Source organism: Artibeus jamaicensis, unplaced genomic scaffold (genome assembly GCF_021234435.1).
Source record: "Artibeus jamaicensis isolate MK-2021 breed Jamaican fruit bat unplaced genomic scaffold, CSHL_Jam_final scaffold_369, whole genome shotgun sequence".
NCBI lineage: Eukaryota > Metazoa > Chordata > Mammalia > Chiroptera > Phyllostomidae > Artibeus > Artibeus jamaicensis.
In genome coordinates, this window is record NW_026522042.1 from 36,768,464 (window position 1) to 36,794,218 (window position 25,755).

The 25,755-nt window shown below is 38.2% G+C and overlaps 1 protein-coding gene and 1 pseudogene across 2 annotated transcripts in view; both read left to right on the forward strand.

Moving 5' to 3' along the window:
• Positions 1-25,030, forward strand: part of NDUFAF2 (NADH:ubiquinone oxidoreductase complex assembly factor 2) — a 162,616-nt gene extending 137,586 nt beyond the window's left edge. For both annotated transcript variants that reach the window (XM_037155844.2, XM_053657397.1), the window contains one exon: positions 24,695-25,030. In XM_037155844.2, coding sequence (XP_037011739.2) covers positions 24,695-24,943 — 249 coding nt within the window. In that variant the 3' untranslated portion in view covers positions 24,944-25,030. The remainder of the gene's footprint in view (positions 1-24,694) is intronic.
• Positions 1,071-1,365, forward strand: LOC119057187 (mitochondrial import inner membrane translocase subunit TIM14-like; annotated as a pseudogene).
• Positions 25,031-25,755: the final 725 nt, after the last annotated feature.

A 25,755-nucleotide genomic window follows, 5' to 3' on the forward strand; every position in this document is an offset into this window, starting at 1 on the left:
TTTAGTGAAAGGTTAGTTCAACTGCCCTCACTATTCACTTAACCTATTAGAAGGAACATTGTTCAAGGAGATACTAGCAATAGGCCTTGAGAAGGAAGAAACTAAAATTTGCTCACCAAATTATTTAGGAGTGTCTATTCTATGCTAGTTGTTGCAGGTGTGGTGGGAAGTAAGCAGATGACCTGGGGAACATCGTACACATAATGGAGATTGTAGTCTAGTAGGAAGACAGACATGTAACAAATACCAAAATGGATCATTACAAATTATGAAAAGAGCTCTGAAGGAAAAATCAAGGACTCTAAGAAAGAATAACAGGAACAGCTTTCTTTAGCTGGAATGTTGAGGGGGTGCTGTTCTGTGAAGTGATATTTAGACTGAGACCTGAAGGATAAAAAGGAACAAGCCAGACGGAGAGTCGGCAGTACGACACCTAAATCAGAGACCATAATAAAAAGAACAGAAAATTTGGCAGCACAAGAAATTTCTGATTTTTATAAAAACAAAATCCCGCACAAAGTTAAAAGATGAACCAAAGGTAGGGGGTGGGGGAGTTTTAAAACATAAGACAAATAAGGACTTTCTGTATTCACAAAGTTACAGGAAAACAGGCATTCTCACTAGAGAAAAGAACCCATAGATGCAGGTGTAAGTTAATGTTGACTTTTTAGAGAGCAGTTTTTCCAATATTTGGGAACTTTTTGATGTAGTAATTCCAGTTCTGAGAATGTATCCTAAGGAATGATGGGCAAAGATGTGAAAATCTTATATAAGGATGTTTTTAGCATTGTGAAATATGAAGTGTCCTAAATGCCCATCTGTACGGGATTGAGTGAATAAATTATGGTACCTCTCTACAATGGACTACTACCTACTATGAAACCTTTAAGAAGGAGAATATATGGGTGGCTACCACTGCCATTTTCTGGGGTGTCCATGTATAGACATTTTGCCCTTGCTTTCTGGTGGAGATGTGGAGGTGGTGGCTGTGGCCTCTAGGCTGCGATGAACCACACCCTTGGTGGAGGCAGGGGAGCTGAGCCAAAGCCATGGCCATATGTTTTGAAGCCATGAAGTATGTGGAGCATCAAGACAAACAGGTTTTTTTAGAATCTACCAACATCTACCTCTCATGGTGGCTGTTACAGAGGTGGATTTGAACCCAAAATGACAAACAAGGAAGCAGCATTAATATTAAATATAAGCCCTAGCACCAGTAAAGAAAATAATAAGAGATGCTCATTGATGAATTATGCTTTTAAATAACCCAGACAAGGGAGGATCTCTTATATAGCAGCCAGAATCATTGTAGCTAAACATTTACTACAAGTCCAAGCTAAAAAAAAAGATGAAGTAAATGTATGATGAATTTTAAGTTCTTATTAGCTATCTATATGAGTGCCACTTTTTAATAATAAAATGCTTCAAAGCCACACATTTTAAAAATCTAGCACAAACTAAGTTAAAGCATTAGTATAAACATTCTTCCCCATAAGTACAGAGAGCTGGCTCAACTGCTTCAAATTGAATTTAAAAGTGAATTTAGCCTCCACTTTGACCCCCAGAATTAATGTAGGTATGTATATATCACCAACAGAATTCAGATTTCATACATTAAAAACCTGATTAAAAAAAAAAGAAGGCTAATGTACATCTATATATTGACACAAAAAGATGTCTGAAAAAATATTACATGAAAAGTTTATGGAACAGTACGCACAGTACACATTTATTTAGAAGTATCCACTTATAAGTGAGGGACAATATATTTATATTATAAGTATATATGTGCATATATGGGAAATTTTATGATGATAGACTCCAGTCTTTTTAACAGTGGATATAAAATTATGAAAGATGTACATTTTTGACTTCATGGATTTCTGTTTTAAGTTTCAGTACTTGTTTCGAGATTAATGCTTTTGTAGAAACAAGAATAGGGATTTACATTTTGAGGGTGGGCAAACATTCAAAAGGAGCTAAAAAGTTCTGTTTACTCTTTTGCAGTACTCCCACACTAGTTCAAGTTTCCTGTTTTTAGCAAACCCAAAAGGGCAGGCTGATTAAATGAGAAGTACCATTACTTCTGCAGTTGTAGTCACCTGCTCACTTACATTCACTAGCTGTGTTATTTGTTGGTTCATTGTTTGGCTCTTCCTACTAGAATGTTACCCTGATGAGAGTAGGAAGTGTGTTTTGTTCCCTGTCCTATCTCTAGGATCTAGAACACAGTCTGGCTCAGAGTAGGTGTTGGACATTATCAAATGAGTGTGTGAATGAAAGTAAAAGAAAAAGGGCTTATGCTGAGTGAAATAGGCCAGGTGTTGAAAGACAAATACCATATGATCTCACCTTTAACTCGAAGCTAAACAACAAAACAAACAAGCAAGCAGAATAAAAACAAAGACACTGAAATAGAGAACAAGTGGGCAGTGACCAGAGGGGAGAGGGGAGGGAATTTAAGGGGGGAAAAGGGGAGGGATTTGGAGGAACAAGTATGAAGGACACAGGGATGAGGACTAGGGGGGGAGGAAATGGGAGGGAGGTGGGGAGCACGGGGTTGGGGGGGCTGGGATGGGAGAAATAGACAAAAAACTGTACTTGAAAAATAACTAAATAAAATTTTTTTTAAATTGGAAAAAATAATTTTCTATAAACAAGCAAAATAGAAGTATTAGAAAACTAGAAATACTAAAAGGATTTTAATATGATAAGTGTATCTATAAAGTCCTATATCAAATGGAATCCTAATATGTATATGTTAAATTCATTCATTAAAAATAGAAATAAAAGGAAAAAAATAAATAAAAATTGTCTTCCAGAAAAAAAAAGGGCTTAGGAAGCTCCCGCTCCTGTGTCCTTGGTTTCCTTTTGCCTTTGTTCTACTTCCCAGTGACCATTTTGCTGCACTCCCCCAACTGCCAGGGGAATTCTCACCCCACCCCACCCCCGCCCCCTGTGTCTCTTCATCTCCCCATCTCTCTTACTTCCAGGACATCTCTAAGTCTCTCTTTTCCACCAAATATAAAGGAAGCCTGGCTCTTGAGCTACCACTGAGGCCCACTTGAGCTTACACCTGTTTGGTTACCTGATTGCCTGACCTTTAGTACTCACTCTATAATCCTAACAATAGTCTAGCCTTTCATTTTCTCTTAGGAGAAAAGATGTTACTGTGGTTCCTCCTTTTTATCTTTCCTCCTTCCCTCAGTGTCATTTCCGTTGGTTTCATCAGCTCATCTTCTGGGAATTCTGCTCCGCTTCCAGTATAACTGCCAGGCTGCCCTGATTGCCTGTCTCTGGGTGCTGCTCACATTGCCAAAATGGGTGTTGTTGACATTGCTGATGTAGTGGCGGCTGTTTATCTGACTGCCACACTTCTAGATGGCTATGTGGTCACCTTCTCCCTACCACTACCTACCCTTTCCCAGTCCTGTCCTCTTATTTCTACCTTCTTCAGTCAAATAATGGGAAGAGAAATGCTTGCACTAACTTTGGAGTGAGGAGAGTGGAGTCCTGAGTTCCATTTGAAGCCACTGAGGCTCCCTTACCCATCTGCCTTCCCACCGTACCCTTGCTTCTTTGGGGAAGGAGCACCAGCAGTCCCCCTGAGACGCCAGCAGCCTGTTTAGAAGTTTCAGTCAGTCATAGGCATTATGGATGATGTATTGTGATTCTATCACACTGTATTTTTATTGCAAATCTGCTGTACTATGGTTAAATTGCGTAATGTGTACTAGGCAGGGAATATAACCATCATTATAACACTATTTCTCTGAAAAAAGTATTTTAAGGCCAAAATTATTGATTTATTATTAAACTTGCTTACTGTAACATCTTCTTAAGTTAAAACTTTGTACTTCGTAGTGATATATTTTAAGTCAAATACTTACTGGTTGACAAGTGAAAGATATACAGAGAAAATGGGAGAAATAATTTTTCTTAATCTTCAAGAGTAAACAGTCATCTTTACCACATTGATTTTTTAAAGATTTTATTTACTTTTAGAGAGAGGAAAAGGGAGAAAGGAAAGGAGAGAAACATCAATGTGTGGTTGCCACTCGTGCAGCCCCAACGGGGGACCCGGCCCACAACCCGGCAATGTGCCCTGACTGGGAATCAGACCAGTGACCCCTTGGTTCACAGGCTGGTGCTCAATCCACTGAGCCACACCAGCAAGGGCTACCACATTGATTTTTTAAAAACTAGTATAAACCCCCAAGGGTATAAAATAAATTTGTACCTATCTTTTCTCACTTTTCATGTTCAGGTTTTTTCAACATTATGAAAAGAACTGCTTTAAGTCATTTAGAGTCAGAATTTGTTTTATTGATGGAATATGATTTATCCTTGATAAATAGCCTTTTAAGTTTAGATTTAGATTTGTAACGTAATGGCAAAATACAAAGCTAATCTCTTCATTTGGTAGTGAGTAAAGTGCAGGTAGCCAAATGTATTCATCCAGCAACTATATACAAGGGTAGGCAAGAGTAGGCTTACATGTGTGAGTACACAAAACACAGTTTATTATTTACTCATTATTGTATTATTTATTTGTATTACAACTGTAAACCTATTTTTGCCCACGCCTGTATTGAGCACCTGTTATATGCCAGGCATTGTTCTAAGCATCTGGCAGAAATATGTAATTTGGCATAATTCATAGGTCTGTTTGTAATAGGAATAGTAAATATGGCATAGTAAAAGACAAAAAAAACAACCCAAATGATATGGCCATACTTCGGAAGTGTTTGCTCATCAGAATATCCACAGGTGAGAAGGGAGAAACTGATCAGAGTACCCCTTTTTCTGCCATGGCAAGTTTGGGTTTTGTTCTAGGGATTATTGAGAAAGTGACATGAAAGGTCAGTGGTAGCTATGTGAACATTAGATCACAGAGGACCAAGAAAACCTGTTAGGAGGCTATTGCAGTCTAGGGAAGAAAGGCAAATAGTTGGCCATGGAGATGGAAAGACTGCACGATTCCAGATGCATTTTGAAGGAGGAATTGATAAAAGTTAGTGTAAGTGGATTTAGGAGGTAAGGGGAAAACAGGAAGTTTTAGCAAATGTACAGTTGTGTAAGGGCAGGTGATTTAGCTGCTCCCCACCATGAGGACATTCTAGTAGCCTCTTCCTCCTTCCTAGACCAACCCACTTGTGTGCACTTGATATATCAGGCTACTTTGAGAGTATGATAGTTAACTTGCAGGACTTACAGTTAGCTGGATGGCCCCTCTCTGTGTATGTGCAGTGAGTGTCACCTTGAAGCCTGTCTGTATCTCAGCATGTAAAGAAAGGAAACAGAGCAAGGGTCAAATGAAACCAGGCAAAGTTGCCAGGGATCAGGGGAACACTTTAGTCAGGCAACACTATAGTGAGCTCAGCTGTATGCTGAGCCAGAGTGGGGCTTGCTAAAAACTGTGCAAGGAGTAATGATGAGTGTTCTTTCTACTGCTCGTTACACCATGAAGGCAGAAACTTCCATTTCAAGTGTAGGTTAATTGTGTGACCCTGAGGTAGTCCTCTGAGCCTCAGTGATCTTAGATATATTTCATTTAAAATGTCCATTAGACATCTAAGTGGACAGACACATCAATTAGATAGTTGCATATGTGATTCTGGAGTTTGGAGAGTGGTCAGGCCTGAAATTTGAGATTCTTCAGCATATATAAACAGTTTTTAAACTTATAAGACTGGAAACGGTTACTTAGGGAGAAAATATAGAAAAAGAAGAGGACTTCGAATTGAGCCCTGAAGCACTGCAGTATTCAGAAATTTGGCTGAGAAGAAGCAGCTAACTATTTGTAACTCTATCCCTAGCACATAATGGGCTGTCAAAATATGAAGGAACCAATGAATGAGAAAGTAGGCAGGAACCCATACACATTAGCCATGTAAGTGGCCATCGGTGCTTTCCCAGCTCTTCCCTGCCTTGACTCCTGGATAAGTCTGTTGCAGCAAGCCATGTCCTTTGCCCATCCTCCTCTCTATCTCCAAGGAAGCTCCATAAAAGTAAGAGCCAGATTTTGTTCTCTGTATCCCCAAAGCCTCGAATTGTAGGTGCTCAGGATATATTAACTTAACAAAAGAATGAAAAGGTGTATGAACGAATGAATCTATCTTAGGGGGCAACCTTCGGCCACAACATTTTTGGTTCTAGCTAGGGCAGACTGTGAGGCTAGACCTGCAGCTTCTCCAGCTCTACCTCACCTCTTCTTGGCTAACTGCTCTACTTCTCTTCCTTAAAAGAAAACGTCTCTTCTGAACCGAGGAGAAAAGTTTTCTCCCTACAGCAGCCGGCACAGAACAACTCAATGAATGTTAGCAATCACTCACAGAAGGAGCCTCCTTGTTCCTCCAAGGCTCCTGCCTCTCTACCACTCAAGAAGCCCAAGCCTGGAAAGCCATGGGGACCTGATGTCACTTTCTTTCCCAGGGGTGATGGTCTTTTCCTCTCTCACACGAGGAGCAAAGTTTTCTTTGTCTCCCACCAGGGCAATTCAATTAAGTAGGACTAAAGTTAAGTGACTCTAACTACTTCTTTATTAGTGTTTGATGGCTAAATTTCTTTTTCAATTAAATAATTGTATCTTTATGCTCAAAGGTCTTTTTTCATATATATGGAATTTCATTTATATTATTAAAGGAAATACCACCTACAAAACTATTAATGACTTAGGTTCTGTGATTAGTTCATTTTAGTGACATTTTGAGATTTAATCATTAATCTGACTCAAATTCAAAGGAAGAAAACTCAGTGCTAGAAATTCCTAGCCAGCAAGGAATATAAACAAACCTTACAATTGTCCCTTCGAATAATGAGAATAATTTGAGATCAACTTGCAATTACAAATGTTTTGAAAAAAATTTCAGGGAAAAAGTTCAAGAAAGCAGGTCAAAACAACAAAACTCAGTCTAATTGTCATTATTGTAACTGATCAAAGTCTGCAGTATTTTTGAATGTGAATAAATTAAATGTGACATTAATTTGGCAGAGGCACACTAGTGATTGGCAACGACACAGCAGGAGCAGCTTCTGCTGGAGCAGAACTTGCTTGTTGTTTCATCTAATAGATTTCTTAGCAACCCCGTGCTATCACACTAACCTAACTTTGTCATTTATTTACCCTTTTGGTTTCTACTCCTATCCAAGCAAGATTAAGTTCATTTTCGATTACTAATCTAGCAGGTGTTGCCTCAGGTCTGAACACAAAGTACATTTTGAGGATCTGTGTACCTCCTCCTCGTCTCTCTTTCATATATTGAAAAGGGTGATCTAATAACTTATTATTTTATCCCAGCAGTTCAACTTGTAGAACTGAAAAATGTAGTTTAATTAAACAATTTGGCAGTATTTTCAAGCTTTGGCATTGGTGTTACATTTGCTAGGCTAGGCCTGTATTATTTCTTGGTATGTTACAAAATTGACACTGTAAAAAGAATATTCAGCTTAGAATGTTTTGAAACTGTTGTTCTTCAAATTCCCGTTACACAACCACACCTAAAACAAAAGCAAACTAAAAGGACAGCTAGATCAGGAGTGGAAACATAGAAATGAAGATCTCAAGGAGGGTTAGCAACAGGGGAGTGGGAGGAGGAGAAGGGGGGAGAAGGTACAGAAAATAAGTAGCATAGACAGTAGATAGAAAATAGATGGGGGGCAAGAATAGCATGGGAAATATAGAATCTAAAGAACTTGAGACACATGGACATAAACTAAAGGGGGGGGTAATGGTAGGGATGGAGGGGTAGGGTGGAGAGGAATGAAGGGGGGGAATAGAACAACTGTAACAGCATAATCAATAAAAAAATTAAAAAAAAATTCCCGTTACAATTATGGTGATTGTAGGGCGGGGGTGGATGGTATATTCTGGGAGGCTACTTCCTGTCATAACCAACATCTGTGGTTTGGGGACCTGGAACATACTTCATGCCAAATCTTCACTTATAATGTATTTACTAAATATTTTTGTATTCTTTAAAAATATTGTTTGTTTCTTAAATTGACTCAGTCAATATACTTATACTTTAAAATGTTTAAAGTTCATTAAAACAAAAGCATTCATAAATATGTATAAATTATAGAAAGAAATTAATGGTGCTATCAAATATATTTATATCACATATTATAACACATACCTACCAAGAGCTGAAAAGTGTATGGAATAGAAAGAATATATTTAGGAATTTAAATATTTAAAAAGGTGATCTATTTGTAAAACCCAAACTTTCATTGTATCTTGAGCTAACGTGCACTTTGAAAAATAGTTTATTAAAGATATATTTACATTAAATTTTGGCAAAAATTATTGCTAATATATCATTTTTAATTATTTTTAAAAACTAATGTTCTTGGTTTTGTATATTATGTAATTGATCATTATGAAATGCCCATGATTTTGTTCTGATAGAAAAATTTAAAAATCCAGTGTCATGGATAATTTTATTATTATCCATAAGACTGACTCCTAAGTGCTTGCTTGCTTTTGAATGTAGCAAACTTTCTAACAATGAAGCACTGTTGAATTTACTTTAAATTGTATTTAGATATTATCTTGGGATGTGCTTTATACTTAAGTGTAAACATAGTTATATATGGTATACTTTATTAATAATTCACAAGTACTTGAAGTCAAACAGAGACCATTTATAAATACTAAAGAGGACTGTGGAGCCAGTGCAACAAAAAAGATCAAGTTATAAGATGTATATACGTATTCTTTTTCCCCTAGCTGGAATTTCCCCTAGCGTTTTTTTAACCATTTATTTTATTTTTATTTTTATTTTTTTAATTTTTATTTAGTTATTTTCAAGTACAGTTTTCTGTCTATTTCTCCCATCCCAGCCCACCCTGCCCCATGCTCTCCACCTCCCTCCCATTTCCACCCCCCTTAGTTTTTGTCTCTGTGTCCTTTATACTTGTTCCTCTAAATCCCTTCCATTTTTTCCCCTTAAATTCCCTCCCCTCTCCCCTCTGGTCTCTGTCCCCTTGTTCTCTATTTCAGTGTCTTTGTTTTTATTTTGCTTGCTTGTCTGTTTTGTTGTTTAGCTTCCTGATAAAGGTGAGATCATATGGTATTTGTCTTTCAACACCTGGCCTATTTCACTCAGCATAATGCTTTCCAGTTCCATCCATGCTGTTGCAAAGGGTAGTTGCTCCTTCTTTCTCTCTGCTGCATAGAATTCCATTGTGTATATGTACCACAATTTTTTGATCCATTCATTTACTGACGGGTACCTAGGTTTCTTCCAACTCCTGGCTATTGTAAATTGTGCTGCTATGAACATTGTGATGCATAGGTTATTTGAAATTGATGTTTTGGGGTTCTTAGGATATAATCCTAGCAGTGGAATTGCTGGGTCAAAAGGAAGGTCGATTTTTATTTTTCTGAAAAAATTCCATACTGTTTTCCATAATGGTTGTACCAGTCTGCAATCCCACCAACAGTGAACTAAGGACCCCTTTTCCCCACAACCTCTCCATCATTTGTTGTTGGTTGCTTTGTTTACCATAGCCATTCTGACTGGTGTAAAGTGGTATCTCATTGTGGTTTTAATTTGCATCTCTCTGATAGCTAACGATATTGAGAGTCTCTTCATGTGTCTCTGGATCTTCTGTATGTCCTCCTTGGAGAGGTGTCTGTTCAAGTCCTTTTCCCATTTTTTAATTGGGTTAGATGTCTTCTTAGAGTGGAGTCGTGTAAGTTCTTTGTATATTTTGGAGATTAAACCTTTGTCTGAGGTATCATTGGCAAATATGTTTTCCCATACAGTTGGTTGTCTTTTTAATTTAATACCGTTTTCTTTAGCCACGCAGAAACTTTTTATTTTGATGAGATCCCATTTGTTTATTCTTTCCTTTATATTCCTTGCTGTAGGGGCATATCAGTAAAAATGTTGCTGCATGAAATATCTGAGATTTTTTTGCCAATGTTCTCCTCTAGGACTTTAATGGTTTCAAGGCTTATATTTAAATCTTTTATCCACCTTGAATTTATTTTGGTGTATGGTGTAAGTTGGTGCTCAAGTTTCATTTTTTTGCATATAGCTGTCCAGTCCTCCCAACACCATTTGTTGAAGAGGCTATCTTTACTCCATTTTATGTTACTGCCCCCTTTGTCGAATATTAATTGACTGTAGGGAGTTAGGTTTATTTCTGGGCTCTCCATTCTGTAACCCTACGCCTGCAAGAACTCGAGGAACAACAACAAAGACAGCCCAGAGCAAGCAGAAGGAAGGAAATAACCAAGATCAGAGCAGAATTAAATGACATAGAGACTAAAAGCACAATTGTAAGGATCAATGAATCCAGGAGTTGGTTCTTTGAAAAGATAAACAACATAGACAAGCCTTTAAGTAGGCTCATCAAGAAATGAAGAGAGAGGACTCAAATAAACACAATCAGAAATGAAAGAGGAGAGATTACAACTGATACCACAGAAACAGAAGGGATTGTTAGAAATTACTATGAAGAACTGTATGCCAAGAAATTTGAAAACCTAGGGGAAATGGACACATTTCTAGAAAAATATAATCTTCCAAAACTCAATGAAAAAGAAACAGAAAATCTGAACACACCAATAACAGGAAAAGAAGTTGAAACAGTAATCAAAAAACTCCCATCACACAAAAGCCCTGGACCAGATGGTTTCACAGGAGAATTCTACAAAGCATTTAAGGACGAGCTAACCCCTATTCTCCACAGACTATTCCAAAAAATCCAGAAGGATGGAAAACTCCCAAATTCTTTTTATGAAGCCAGCATCATCCTAATTCCAAAACCAGATAGAGACACAACAAAGAAAGAGAACTTCAGGCCAATATCACTGATGAACATCGACGCTAAAATCCTCAACAAAATATTGGCAAATCGCATCCAACAATATATCCAAAAGATCATACACCATGACCAAGTGGGATTCATCCCAGGGATGCAAGGATGGTTCAATATTTGCAAATCAGTAAATGTAATACATCACATAAACAAAAGCAAAGACAAAAACCACATGATCATATCAATAGACTCGGAAAAAGCTTTTGATAAGGTACAATACCCATTTATAATAAAAACACATAGCAATGTGGGAATAGAGGGAGCATTCTTCAACATAATAAAGGCCATATATGAGAGACCTACAGCCAACATCATACTCAATGGGCAAAAACTAAAAGCTTTTCCACTAAGATCAGGAACAAGACAAGGATGTCCGTTTTCACCACTTCTATTCAATATAGTATTGGAAGTTTTAGCCACAGCGATCAGGCAAGAAAAGGAAATAAAAGGCATCCAAATAGGAAAGGAGGAAACAAAACTGTCACTGTTTGCAGATGACATGATAGTGTACATGGAAAATCCTATAGACTCTACCCAAAAACTGCTCGAACTAATTAATGAATTTGGCAAAACAGCGGGTTACAAAGTCAATATCCAGAAATCAAAGGCATTTTTGTATACCAACAATGAATCAGCAGAAGCAGAAGTCAAGGAAAAAATCCCATTCAATATAGCAAAAACAAAAATAAAATATCTGGGAATAAACCTAACTAACGAGGTAAAAGACCTGTACGCAGAAAACTACACAGCCCTGAAGAAAGAAATCAAGGAAGACACAAACAAATGGAAACATATACCTTGTTCATGGATTGGAAGAATTAACATCATCAAAATGTCCATACTACCCACAGCAATTTACAGATTCAATGCAATACCTATTAAAGTACCAATGGCATATTTCACAGACATAGAACACTTCAAAACTTTATATGGAACCATAAACGACCCTGAATAGCAGCTGCAATTTTGAGAAAGAAGAACAAAGTAGGAGGGATCACAATACCTGATATCAAACTGTATTACAAGGCCACTGTAATCAAAACAGCCTGGTACTGGCATAAAAACAGGCACATAGTCCCCTAGCATTTTTAAAACAAACATTATTATTCCCTAATAAAAGACTGACCATTTTTAGCTCTATTCCACTTCTAGGTAGATTTATATAAAAATTGTCAAGTAATTTTGAGGTCTGTTATTATGGAACTTTATATTTAATATGAATATAACACCATCAGCATCATATCTATGTATATAAGTAGCATCACTGAAATACTCCTTGATAGAAGAATTCTCAGTTGACTAGGTTGAGACTGTAAAGAGAGATACAGGGTTAGGGGATTGAGGTCTTGAATTATATTATGAAAACTGTTATTTATTTTTATTTGCATATATGTATGGCATAAATATATAAGCACACTAAATTAAAAAATAATAGTGATGTTTTACATATCTTCAATTAGTAATAATGAATAATTTATAATTTGTATTTACACTCCATTTTTCACTAGGTATACATGTAATAACAGGTAATATTTCTAAAATGTTTTTGTATGTATGCTTAGAGCTGTGTCAAAATATTCCATTTTACTTAATAGTATAGACTCAGAGTTGTTCACTCCCACACCTGTGGTTGGAGTGTGACCCCAGAGATGCAGAATGACTTGGATGCCTAAGACAAAAATCTTTGGGTAACCTTTTTAACTCAGATTTTCCCCTGTCTTTCTCTTTCCCCTGTACTTGTTAGTAAACTAAACTTTCTTCCAGCCAGTATAACTTACCAAAGAGCACCTGAGGTCAGCTCTCTCTGAGATACTAGCGTGCAGCTCAAGGTTCAGTTTTACATTGCCTTAGTTTCCTTTATCTCTCCCAAAGCATCATCACAGAGACCTTAGTCCTATTCTGCTAGTTGTTTTACCTCCTTTTTTGTAGTTGTAGTATCCAGCTCTATTATTTAATATGTTCCACAGCTATAACCATATGTTAGAGCTGATTTTTTGTTTACCATCTTGGAATATTCATATATACTAAAATTTCACATAAGGGGCTGTATAAATGAAGTGGGGTGATAGTGTGCCTAAGGTCTGTGCATGAGCTATATAAGTCAACATGTAAGTAGATTGCATTTTCAAGCTCTGTTTTTGTCAGTATTTTATTAATTTTAAAAAAAGCTTTAAAAGCCTTTTATCACTACCACACTTAGAAATTTACAGCATTGAATACAATAATACAGCTACTAGTAGAGCTCTTAAGCAGGGCTCTTAGCAAAGAACTGGCATTGAAAAGGACTTGAGCTACAACCTTTTGAGTTCACATCACTGAATTAATGAATAGCACACAATAAATAACTATTACTTTGTCTGTTCTACAAAAACAGGGCTGAGTTTGTTAAAGGCATCCAGAGCTTTTTTAAAAATTAAATCTTCTTTTCAATGTAGTTCTTCACAAACAATGGTAATTTATAATCTGACATAAAAACCCATATAAATTCAAATACTTAATACACAGTACTTTTAGAGCAGAATGTCTGTTTTCCCAATATCAAGCCTCCATAAACAACCCAAGCATAAGAGTATTTGCTCTAACTGAACATCCATGCTGTCTATTGAAAGGAGAGAGGTTGTCACAGAACAATCATCATTCATAGATGATGTGTTTAAGGAAAAGTCTGAAATAACAGACTTTGATACAGCTCATGCTTTATTGTCTTTAGGGTTTCTTTCTCTTCTTCTCTGACATAGGTATCCTTCAATACTTTATTCCAGGGCCCTTCTTAAAATAGGGTTAACCTCATGCATGACTTTCTGGTTGTCAGCTCCACTGCACTCAGCTTCAGATGGAAAAGTTCCATTGTTGACATACCGATTCAAACCCAGGCCAGGGAAGCCAGAACAATAGTGTGAGACATGAAAGGCTTGGTGCGCAGAAGCTCTTTGTCAGGTGGGAACAGGAAGGGAATGAGGCATTGTCTGGCCTCCCAGATAGCTGCTATTAATTGGAAGGTTGCATATGAGCACTATAGTCCTCTTGCCTTTCAGGTTTCACTTCTCAACTTAGTGGTAACTAACATCTTTGGAAAAGATCCCTTGATGGGAGTACAAAATCATGATAAGCATCAAAATCCCTAGCAGTCGTTTTAATGGACAGTATAATGATGCTTTTTGCATGCTGAAGGATTTTGGAGTGGGTGGAGATAAAGTTATAGGGCACTGACTACCTAGCAGAAGGCCCCCAAATCTAGCATTTTCTTCTGCTGTGAAGTCCTTCATCCTGATTATTTCTGGTGCTAGCCATTCCTTTATGTAGATTCAGCTTTCTGTCTTATATGATTTTCCTTTGGCTGGAAGTACTTCCTTTAATGTTTCTTCTAGTAGAAGCTTGCTTGAGACAAATTCAGCCTTTGTCTGAAAATGTTATGATGCCTTTATTTTTGAAGGATATTTTCACTGGATATAGGATTCTAAGTTGGCAGTTTTCTTTTCTTTCAGCACATTAAAGTCATTCTGTTGTTTTATATCTTGCATTGTTTCTGATGAGAACTCTAGTATTACTTATCTTTGTTGCTTGAATAAATATATCTCTTTTCTATAGCTGATTTTTACATTTTCTACTTATCAGTAGTTGTTAGCAATTGATTTTGATGTGCTTTGGTTTTATATTTATCCTGCTTGGAGTTTTTTTTTAGTTCCTTGGATATGTAGATTTATATATTTATCTATTTGAAATGTTCGTAGTTATTATTTTCTCTCCTCCCTCTCTTTTCTCTGTGACTCCAATTACATGTATGTTGGACTGCACGACATTGTCCTACAGCTCACTGAGGCTCTGGTTCTGGTTCACCTTTTAAACTTTTACTCTCTCTTGCTTCACTTTGGATAGTTTCCACTGCCTTGTTTTCAGATCCATTGTTCTTCCATAGTGTCTAATTTGCTGTTAAGCATATGCATTGTATTTTTTTCATTTCACATATTGTATTTTTCACCTTTAAAAGTTCTATTTGGTTTTTAAAAATAGTTTCCACTTGTTTTCTCTTTATGTTCATTTTTGTTTTAGGCCTTTGAACATATATGTAGTAGTTGTAATAAAATCCTTGTCTGTTAATTTTATCATTTCTGTCATGTTTGGTTCTGTTTATACTGAATGGTTTTAGATCACACATTTTTACTTCACTTCTTGATTGAGTGATGAACAATGAAATCATATATTGTTTACTACCTGGATTTTGTTATCTTCCTTTTAAAATGTTGAGTTTTGTTTGGGAGTACATTATTTTAGATGTGAATCAGTGCAAACTTTTGGAGACTTATTTTCAAGTTCTGTTAGGGTGGATCTGGAATAGTGCTGTCCAATAGGAGTTTTGTAATGACGGAAATGTTTTATAACTGTACTTTCCAATATGGTAGCCACTAGTCATATTTGGCTACTAAACACTTGAAATGTGTCAGGTACACCCTGACTGCTGTGCCTCAGTTGACTGGGCATCATTCTGCAAAGAAAAACATCACCAGTTTGATTCCTGATCAGGGCGCACCTCTGAGTTGTGGGTTCATTCTGAGGCATGGGGTACATACAAGAGGCAATGATCAGTTTTTCTCTCTCACTTCAATATTTCTCACCTTCTTTTTTTCCCTCTCCTCACCTCTCTCTAAAAATAAATAAATAAAATCTTTTTTTTTAAGAACTGCATCTGGTGCAATTGAGGACTGAATTATTTTATTTTAATTTAAATAGCAATGTGTCACTAGTAGCTACTGTATCAGACAGTGCAGGTCTAGAGTTACCTCTACACACATGCCAGTTTATCCTTACTCCTAAGGAGTGATCTTTTGGAAATCTTTATGTAAATGTCCTACCTGTTCAGTGAGGAATCTCAGGCTAATTGGAACTTGAATGTCTCCTAGTCTTACACAACCTCCAGCAGTTGTTCAGTTTACGGCTTCACAGTATTTATTCTCTAGCCAGGAATTGACATTCCTGGCCCTCTAGAATCTCACCCTACCCACATACAGCGTAATAATGTTCAGCTGACCATGCAAGTGGACCCCTATGCAGATTTCTCTGTGTATTCTGATACTCTGCCTCAGAAATTCTAGCTTCTTCAGTCTCCCCAACCATCTCATTAGCTCAATGAGAGCTCCAGCCTCTGCTTGGGTGCCCCCACCCTGTGCCTCAGCCTATAATATGCCACTATGCAGAAAGCTAAGGTGATACAGAGCTTATCTCATCTGCATCCCCTCTCTCGGGGATCATAGCATTGCACTGCCTGTTGTTTACTATCTGAAAAGTTTACTTTTTGTCCAGTTTTCATCTGGTTTTCTATGTCCAGTTGTTTATGGCAGGACTAGTCTAGCACCAATTACTGCATCTTGTTCTCAAGCCTGTAGATTATGTCTTACACTTTTCATCTCAGTCTGGTAATGATTGTTGCCTTTGTTGGAGGCTACAGTACATTAAATACATTGGAGACTTTTCATCCCAGAAAATTATTAATATTGTCTATTTATTCTTCATAAGAGTAGAAATTGATGTGGGGATTCTGATATTTACAAAAATTTTCCAAACTAGTGGATTAAAAATTTTAAGTACTTATAAGTGCTGAGTGTAAAGTATTGGTACCCTGAGATGTTACACTATCCATGTTTAGTGCCCAGTTCTTTCCCAGTCCTCACAATAGACCATTGAAGAAAATGATATTGTTAGCTCGACTTTAGACATGAAGAAACTAAGACACAGAGAGGGTAAGCAACATTGACAACATCCCCCAGCTAGTAAATAGCAAAACTGGAATTTTTGTATGCATGTAGCCTTGCTTCAGAGCTCATGTTCTTAACCACTATTAAGAAAGTTCCAGCCCTGGCTGGTATAGCTCAGTGGATTGAGCACCGGCCTGTGAACCAAACAACTGAGGTTTGATTCCCAGTCAGGGCACATGCCTGGGTTGCAGGCCAGTTTCTGGCAGGGGATGCATGAGAGGCAACCACACATTGATATTTCTCTCCCTCTCTCTCCTCTTCCCCTCTCTCTAAAAATGAATAAATAAAATCTTTTTTTAAAGAAAGTTCTAGAAGACCTAACAATGTGAACAATATATACATAAATACTTAAGATGTAAATATTTATACATGCACTCACTTTATTCTCATTTTCAGGTAAAGAAACTGAGACTGAAAAAAGTTAAGTGACTTTCTTGGTGTATAGCTAATAAGAGGTAGACTTGGAGTTGAAACTCTACTTGTTTGTGTCAAGGAACTGTCTATGTGAATGATCATCACAGTGCTTTTTTTAAATGAAAAAGTGAACTGGAAACAATAGGGTATTTGTTAAATAAATCATTGTACAATTCAAGTGATAAAATACCACACGACTACCCTATTTTTAAAGATTTTATTCATTTTTTTATTTTTTAAATCATATTTTATTATGCTATTAAAGTTCCAATTTCCCCCTTTGCTTCCCTCCACCCAGTACCCCCCACTACCTCAGGCAACCCCCACACCGTCATTCATGTCCATGGGTCATGTGTGTAAGTTCTTTGGCTACTCCATTTTCTATACCATACTTTACATCCCCATGGCTATTCTGTAACTGCCTATTTGTACTTAATCCCCTCACCTGTTCCCCCACTTGTCCACACCTCCTCTCATCTAGCAACCATTAAAACACTCCCCAAATCCATGACTCTGTCTCTGTTCTTCCTGTTTGCTTAGTTTGTTATTTAGATTCAGTTGTTGATAGGTATGTATTTATTGCCATTTTATTGTTTATAATTTTGATCTTTTTTCTTAAGTCTCTCTAACATTTTATATAATAATAATGGTTTAGTGATGATGAACTCCTTTAGTTTTTTGTGTGGGAAGCTCTTTATATACACCCCACGCCCCATACATATTCATTCATTTTTAGAGAGACATCGATGTGAAAGAGAAACATCAATCAGTTGCCTCACATATGCTCCCTGACCAGGGACTGAACCTGCAACTGAGGCACATGCCCTGACCAGAAATCAAACCAGCGATCTTTCCCTTTGAGGACCGATGCCCAACCAATTGAGCCAAACTGGTCAGGGCTCATGCAAGCACCTTTTTAAATAAAATATTAAAGAATATTTACTCTTAGTTTATTCCCAAACACTGAAACTAACATACCATTATTACTGATAAACATATTGAGACATAAGGTGATATTATTCCATGGAAGTATAAGGAAAATTCATGCATTATTGCAGTTTCTACTGTAAGATAGGCTTTCTTACAAAACAATTTGTTTATCTGCAGATTTGTAGATTTGTAAGTCTACAAATTACCATTTTTCTACCTAAATATTTTTGTCTTATCGATTCCAAATATTTACAGAACCAGATTTCCTTTCATAAATGATTTATGCTCTGTTTCATTTTCTGGGAAGCTGTTAGCAGGGGACTGACACAATTAGTTTGTTCTAAAAAGACAAAAGGAAAATTCTAGGAAAAATTATAGCCTCCATGATTTTCAATTCTGAAATTTTTAGTCCATCTTCATATGTTAAAGTAATTAACATATCCTGATAGGCTTTCCATTTGCCAAACCAATTGCTATAAAAAAGAAACTGACTTGGCAGAGTAATGGCGAGTGAAGAGAAATTATGTGAAGACAGGAAAAAAGAACAGCTAGCTCTCTGCCCTCTGTTTCCTTTTATGTAGAAGGCATAGGTTTGCACCAGCTTTAAGACTGCAAAAGAAATGCCCTGGCTGGTGTAGCTCAGTGGATTGAGTATGGGCCTGCGAACCAAAAGATTGTGGTTCGATTCCCCATCAGGGCACATGCCTGGGTTGCAGGCCAGTTCCCAGCAGGGGCCAGTTCCCAGCAGGGGATGCACCAGAAGCAACCATACATTGATATTTCTCTCCTTCTCACCTTCCCTTCCCTTCTAAAGATAAATAAATTAAATTTTAAAAAAAGACTGCAAAGAAGAACTGAAGAAAAGTAGGTATAGGCAGCTTCAGGCTATGTGTCATTGTCATACAAAAACCAAGCAAGCTGCAAACCAACACCTCAGTTGCCACTTGCTACCTGTGTTGGGTTGCTAGTGCAAGTTCAGCTCAGTTCTGATCCTCTCACCTGCTATTGAGAAAGAACTTCCTTGAAGACACTGGTTCAAAGAGGATCTTGGGAGAGTGTAGAGGCATGGAAAAACATTTTCTTTTTTTTTTTTAATTTTATTTATTTATCTTTAGAGGGGAAGGGAAGGAGAGAGGGAGAGAAACATCGATGTGTGGTTGCCTCTCATGCGTCCCCTGCTGGGAACTGGCCTGCAACCCAGGCATGTGCCCTGACTGGGAATTGAACTGCAATACTCTGATTCACAGGCCCGCGCTCAATCCACTGAGCTATACCAGCCAGGGCTTCTTTTACTTCCATTACCTCTGGTATCATATTGAGGGATTTTCTTTGATATATGGTCACCTCACCTCAGAATTCTACATGGTGTATGACAGGTGTAGATTACTATCACCCTCACTCACAGCAACTGTCTCATAGTTACTGGAATAACCTACTTGTGAGGAACTGGTCTCTTATGTGGAAATTACAAGAATATTTATAAATATTCTTTCCTTCACATTTACTTTGAGGGAGAAGTTTCATTAGATGGGCCCTTCTTTGCATCTAAAACTAAAAGTCTATAACACTATAGCCCCTCAAACCTTTCTTTTACTTTAAGTACAAACCATTATTTTAAATGTAATTTTAAATATTGGTGCTTATGTTTTTAAAGGATTATTGTTGCTTGAAATTCACATGAGAAACCTAGATTGTGTCATACATTAAATACCCAGATATTGCTTTTAAGTGAATATCATTTTTTCAAAATGTTGATATTAAAAGATAACTGGTGAGTACTTGGTTTTGACATTGCTGTCAGATATTAGTTACATTAGTAAGTTTTTTTTCATATTCTAAATATGTTCTCATAAAAAATCGAAAAATAGCCCTGGCTGTGTAGTTCACTCGGTTGGGCTGGAGTGTCATCCTGTGCACTAAAAGGTTGCAAGTTGGATCCCTGGTTAGGGCACATACCTAGGTTGCGGGTTCAGTCCCCAGTAGAGTCACTTATAGGAGACAACTGATCAATGTTTCTCTCTCTCAAATCAATAAACATATTTTCAGGTGAGGATTTATTTTTTATTTATTTTTTATTTATTTTTTTAAATTGATTATACTGTTACAGTTGTTCTATTCCCCCCTTCATTCCCCTCCACCCTGTCCCCCCATCCCCACCATTACCCCCCTTTAGTTTATGTCCATGTGTCTCAAGTCCTTTAGGTTCTATATTTCCCATGCTATTCTTGCCCCCCCCCATCTATTTTCTATCTACTGTCTATGCTACTTATTTTCTGTACCTTCTCCCCCCATCTCCTCCTCCCACTCCCCTGTTGCTAACCCTCCCTGAGATCTTCATTTCTATGTTTCCACTCCTGATCTAGCTGTCCTTTTAGTTTGCTTTCGTTTTAGGTGTGGTTGTTAATAACTGTGAGCTTGTTGTTCTTTCACTGTTCATGTTTCTTTAACTTCTTTTTCTTAGATAAGTCCCTTTAACATTTCATATAATAAGGGCTTGGTGATGATGAACTCCTTGAATTTGACCTTATCTGAGAAGCACCTTATCTGTCCTTCCATTCTAAATGAAAGTTTTGCTGAATAGAGCAATCTTGGTTGTAGGTCTTTAGATTTCATGACTTGGAATATTTCTTTCCAGCCCCTTCTTGCCTGTAAGGTCTCTTTTGAGAAATCTGCTGACAGTCTGATGGGGACTCCTTTGTAGGTGATTGTCCCCTTAGCTCTTGCTGCTTCTAGGATTCTCTCCTTCATTTTAATTTTGGCTAATGTAATGATGATGTGCCTTGGTGTGTTTCTTCTTGAGTCCAACTTTTTTGGTACTCTCTGAGCTTCTTGGATTTCTTGGAAGTCTATTTCCTTTGCCAGATTGGGGAAATTTTCTTTTATTATTTGTTCAAATAAGTTTTCCACTGGTGGCTGTGCCTTTCCCCCTTCTTGTACCCCTATAATTCGGATATTGGAGCATTTAAAGATGTCCTGGAGGTTCCTAAGACTCTCCTCATTTCTTTGAATTCTTGCTCCTTGACTCTTTTCTGTTTGGCCATTATTTGCTTTCTTCTGGTCCACTCCATTGATTTGAGTCCCAGTTTCCTTTTCATTGCTATGGGTTTCCTGTGGAATTCCATTCATATCCATTAGTTTAGCCTTCATATGTTTCTCTAATTTGTGGCTATAATCAACCAGATCTGTGAGGATCCTGATGACCAGTGTTTTAAACTGTGCGTCTGAGAGTTTTGCTATTTCTTCGTCATTTAGATTTATCTCTGGGGCTTTGAGGTCTTCCTGCGACATTTTTGGTCTGTTCTGGCCCTTTAAATGTGAGAAGCGGCGCCTTGGACTCCCAGGTCGCTGGGTTGTGACGCTGTATGTGGGGGCGTGGTCAGAGCAGGGGAAATGGCGGCGCCCTCTATTGCCGAGGCCGGTCTAACCGCCCACTCCCTAGCCTGTCCGCTCGCGCGCAATTAGGCAACCGCAGTCAACACGCAGCACCGCCTTCCCACTGTCTCCTCTGCAGTCACTCACCCGGTGGGTTGCTCGGTCGCTCACTAGGTCCAATCCTGCGTTTGGAACCCGTGCGTCTGGATTCGCGCGTCTGGATTCCGCGCCTGGGTCCGACCGAGCCCTCCTGTGCAACCCCTCACCAGACGCGGGTTTCGCCCCTTACCGGCCGGGCTGAAGAATTTGTTGTTAACGGACTTCCGAAAAGTTCAATTTTCCGTGTTCTGGTTGTGTTTTCTGATGCTAATATTTAGTTGTCCCTAAACTTGGTTGTGTGAGAAGGCACGGCACATCCACCTATACCTCCATCTTGGCGGAAGTCCTCAGGTGAGGATTTAAAATAAAATCAGAAAATATCTTAGCAAAAAAGAACATTAAAAATTATACCCACTTAGAAGTAATCATTAAGATAGGAGGAAGTAATCAACAAAAATATATAATTATTCTATTTCATCTGTTTTTAGGATGCACATCTTTTCAGATTTTACCATCTCTGAAATTAGCTGTGAAGGAGTATAATTGCCTTTTTTAGTGATACATATAACAATGGTGTTTCTTAAATTTGATGGACTTGTAGTCAGTGAAATACAGTAAGAGATTCCTTGTAATTCGGGGTATAGAGCCTTACAGGTAGAATAGCAAATCTGAGAGACAGACTGCATTGCACAAATTGCTTGCACTGATTTGAGGAAACATTTCCAATTGCAAAGTACCTCTCTGAACTGCTGTGTAAGGCATGCCGAACTCCAATTCCACTTTGCCTCTTCACTGCCATAACACTCCAGAGGTGAACGAGAAGTAGATGGGGCTTGGTTCTGGCAGGACAGAGGGTGTCTTTGGATTTCATGCTGTAACTCCCACAGAGAAAAGACTGGTGGGAGCATCTTTCTGAGGCCATCTTATTTTTACTTCATCTCTAGTAAAAGATATAATCTCTGATGATTAGTTCTGAGGCGAAAAATAGCTATTAGGCTTAGAAAATCTTTGACGGAGTCACTTTTACGCCTTGTGTAATAATTCATAATAAGTAGTTTGTTTCACTTATTGGGAAGCAAATATTTGTATGTTGTGGTCCTCCATGTCTTTTTATTACAGTATATATAAGAACAGAGCTGTTGAATTCAAATACTATACTTTGGGAACTTCCAGCCAAGATGGAGGTGTAGGTGGAAACACTGTACCTCCTCGCACAACCAAGATTATGAACAACAAAGATTTAGAAACCAGAACACAACCAAAACAGAGAAAATTGAACTGTACCGAAGTTGGACAACAACGAACCATTCATCCAGACTAATAAACCAGGCAAAGGAGCGAGCAGTGAGACAGACCGTGCAAACCAGGGCCCCAGCACCAGGAAATAGAGCCTAAAAGCACCAATTGGAAAAACTTTCAGGGTCAAGGTGCCAGGAGAGGCTCCCAGGCTCATGGAGAGTTCGTTGGAGAGACCTACAGTGTCCTGGAGGGTGCACAACCCCATACACCCAGGAGCTGGCACCAGAAGGGCTCAGTTTGCTTGCGTGAAGTGGCAGAGGGGGCCAAAATCCGAGAGAGAACAGAACAAATGCCATTGCCCTTCTCTGACCCCGCCCCCACATACTGTGTTACAACCCAGTGACTTGGGTTGCTCCACCCTGGTGAACACCTAAGCTTTTGCCCCTCATACATAACAGGTGTGAACAGACCAAAACATTATGGCTCAAGCAGAACAGCTCAGAGCCCCAGAGCCAATACTTCTAAGTGACCAAGAGATGGCCAACCTATCAGATGCATAGTTCAAAACACTGGTGATCAGGATGCCCATAGACCTGGTTGATTTTAGTCACAAATTACATGAAAAAAATGAAGGCTACACTAAGTGAAATGAAGCAAAATGCACAGGGAACCAATAGTGATGGGAAGGAAACTGGGACCAAAATCAATCGAGTGGACCAGAAGGAAGAAAAAAACAACCAAACAGAAAAGAATGAAGAAAAAAGAATTCAGAAAAATGACGAGAGGCTTAGGAAACTCCAGGACATGTTTAAATGTTCCAACATCTGAATTATAGGGGTACCAGAAGGGGAAGAGGAACAGCCACGAGTGGAAACCTTATTTGAACAAATAATAAAGGAGAACTTCCCCATTCTGGCAAAGGAAATACACTTCCAGGAAATCCAGGAAGCTCAGAGAGTACCAAAGAAGTTGGACCCAAGAAGGAACACACCAAGGCACATCATCATTACATTAGCCAAGATTAAAATGAAGGAGAGAATCCTAGAAGCAGCAAGAGCTAAGGGGACAGTCACCTACAAAGGAGTTCCCATCAGACTGTCAGCTGATTTCTCAAAAGAGACCTTACAGGCAAGAAGGGGCTGGAAAGAGGTATTCCAAGTCATGAAAACCAAAGACCTACAACCAAGATTGCTCTACCCAGCAAATCTTTCATTTAGAATGGAAGGGAAGATAAAGTGCTTCTCAGCTAAGGTCAAGTTCAAGGAGTTCATCATCACTAAGCCCTTATATGAAATGTTAAAAGGACTTATCTAAGAAAAAGGAGATAAAAAAGATGAACAGTGAAAGGACAGCAAACTCATAGTTATTAAGAACCGCACCTAAACCAAAAGCAAACTAAGAGGACAGCTAGATCAGGAGCAGAACCATAGAAATGGAGATCACAGGGAGGGTTAGCAAAAGGGGAGTGGGAGAAGGGGGGAGAAGGTACAGAGAATAAGTAGCATAGATGGTAGGTAGAAAATAAACAAGGGGAGGGCAAGAATAGTATGGGAAATATAGAATCTAAAGAACTTGTGACACATGGACATGAACTAAAAGGGGGGTGTGCGGGGAGGGGTGTGCAGGGTGGAGGGGCATGAAGGGAGAGAAATGGGACAACTGTAATGGCATAATCAATAAAACATATACAGCCCCCCCCAAAATACTATATTTTGCTGTGTATAATACATACCTTTTTTGCTCAAAATTCTTAGGGAAAAATAAGAATGCGTATTATACATGGGTATAATGATGACATACCATGGGTATAATAGTGTATAATGTGCACAAAAATGTGGATGTACATTATGCATGGGAGCACATTATATACAGCAAAATACAGTAACACTGGTATAAGATAGCTTTCTCAAACTTATATACATCTATATATTATTTGAGTGCAAAGCAAGTTTTATGTATATATGTACTTTATTTTTATTACTTATTTTTCTTAAAACCTGTAGGTTGTTGTCTTGTAGCTAGAAATTTAAGTTTCTTTCATTTATATATTCATACAGGAAATACTAAAGAATGAAAAATATAGAGAAGAAATTCAAATAAAAAGCAAAGACCTTCATGAAAAAGAAAAACTCCTTAGTAAAGAAAGCAATGAACTCTTGGCTCCACCAGCTGAAATGCAGATTAAAGGGCATGCATCTGCTCCATACTTTGGAAAGGAAGAACCCTCAGTGGCTCCCACCAGCACTGGTAAAACTTTTCAACCAGGATCCTGGCTGCCACAAGACAGCAAGAACCACAATCAATAATGTACTGTGGTAAAAATTTGTTTTATTTCTACGTATGTGACTGTTTTATCAAATAAAGTAAAAACTTACTTTGTGATTATGTGACTATACCATAGTTCTCTATTCCATTAAACTTAAGAATTCCTTTTCAGGATGCATAAGAAAGGTGAGGTTATGAACTAACTTTTTTTAAACTTGAATGTTCAGGATTTTGGATCCTTACTATTTAAAAATCCCCAAGATATATCTTGGTAGAGCTAATAAAGATAGTGAGCTCCCCTACATAATCAAATATAAAAGAAAAAATATAAGACTCCTATTTCTAGAGAGGCGCTCTATAAGTTTCTAAGGACTAATCAAGAACATAAAATTGAGAGATCCAAGATGGCAGAGGAGTAAGTAGATCTCCTCCCAGGACCAATCTGGAATTACAACTCAGTTGTAGAGAAATCATCCTGAATAACCAACTGTACACGGGCTGGAAGGAAGCCTTATAACCAAGCACAAACAGAAGAAACCCCTTCATGGCAACAAAACTGATAGGGAGTACTGAGGAGGTGCAAGAGGGCCATTTGGGTTCCCACAGTGGCACTGAAGTTCCAGGGTATTTCGGTGGCCGGGGAGTTCCCCCTGAGAAATGTGGGGTCTAAACCACAAACTGAGCTCCCCAGCCTGTAGCACCAGAACCAGGAAAGGAACCCAAATAACATATGGCTATGAAAAGCAGTGGGGTATCTGTGTACCAGGGAGTGATGGCTGGAGATGCAGAGAGCCTCTTAAAGAGCCAACACACAAAATTCCATTTTAGCTACTTACCCTGGGTTCCAGCAGAG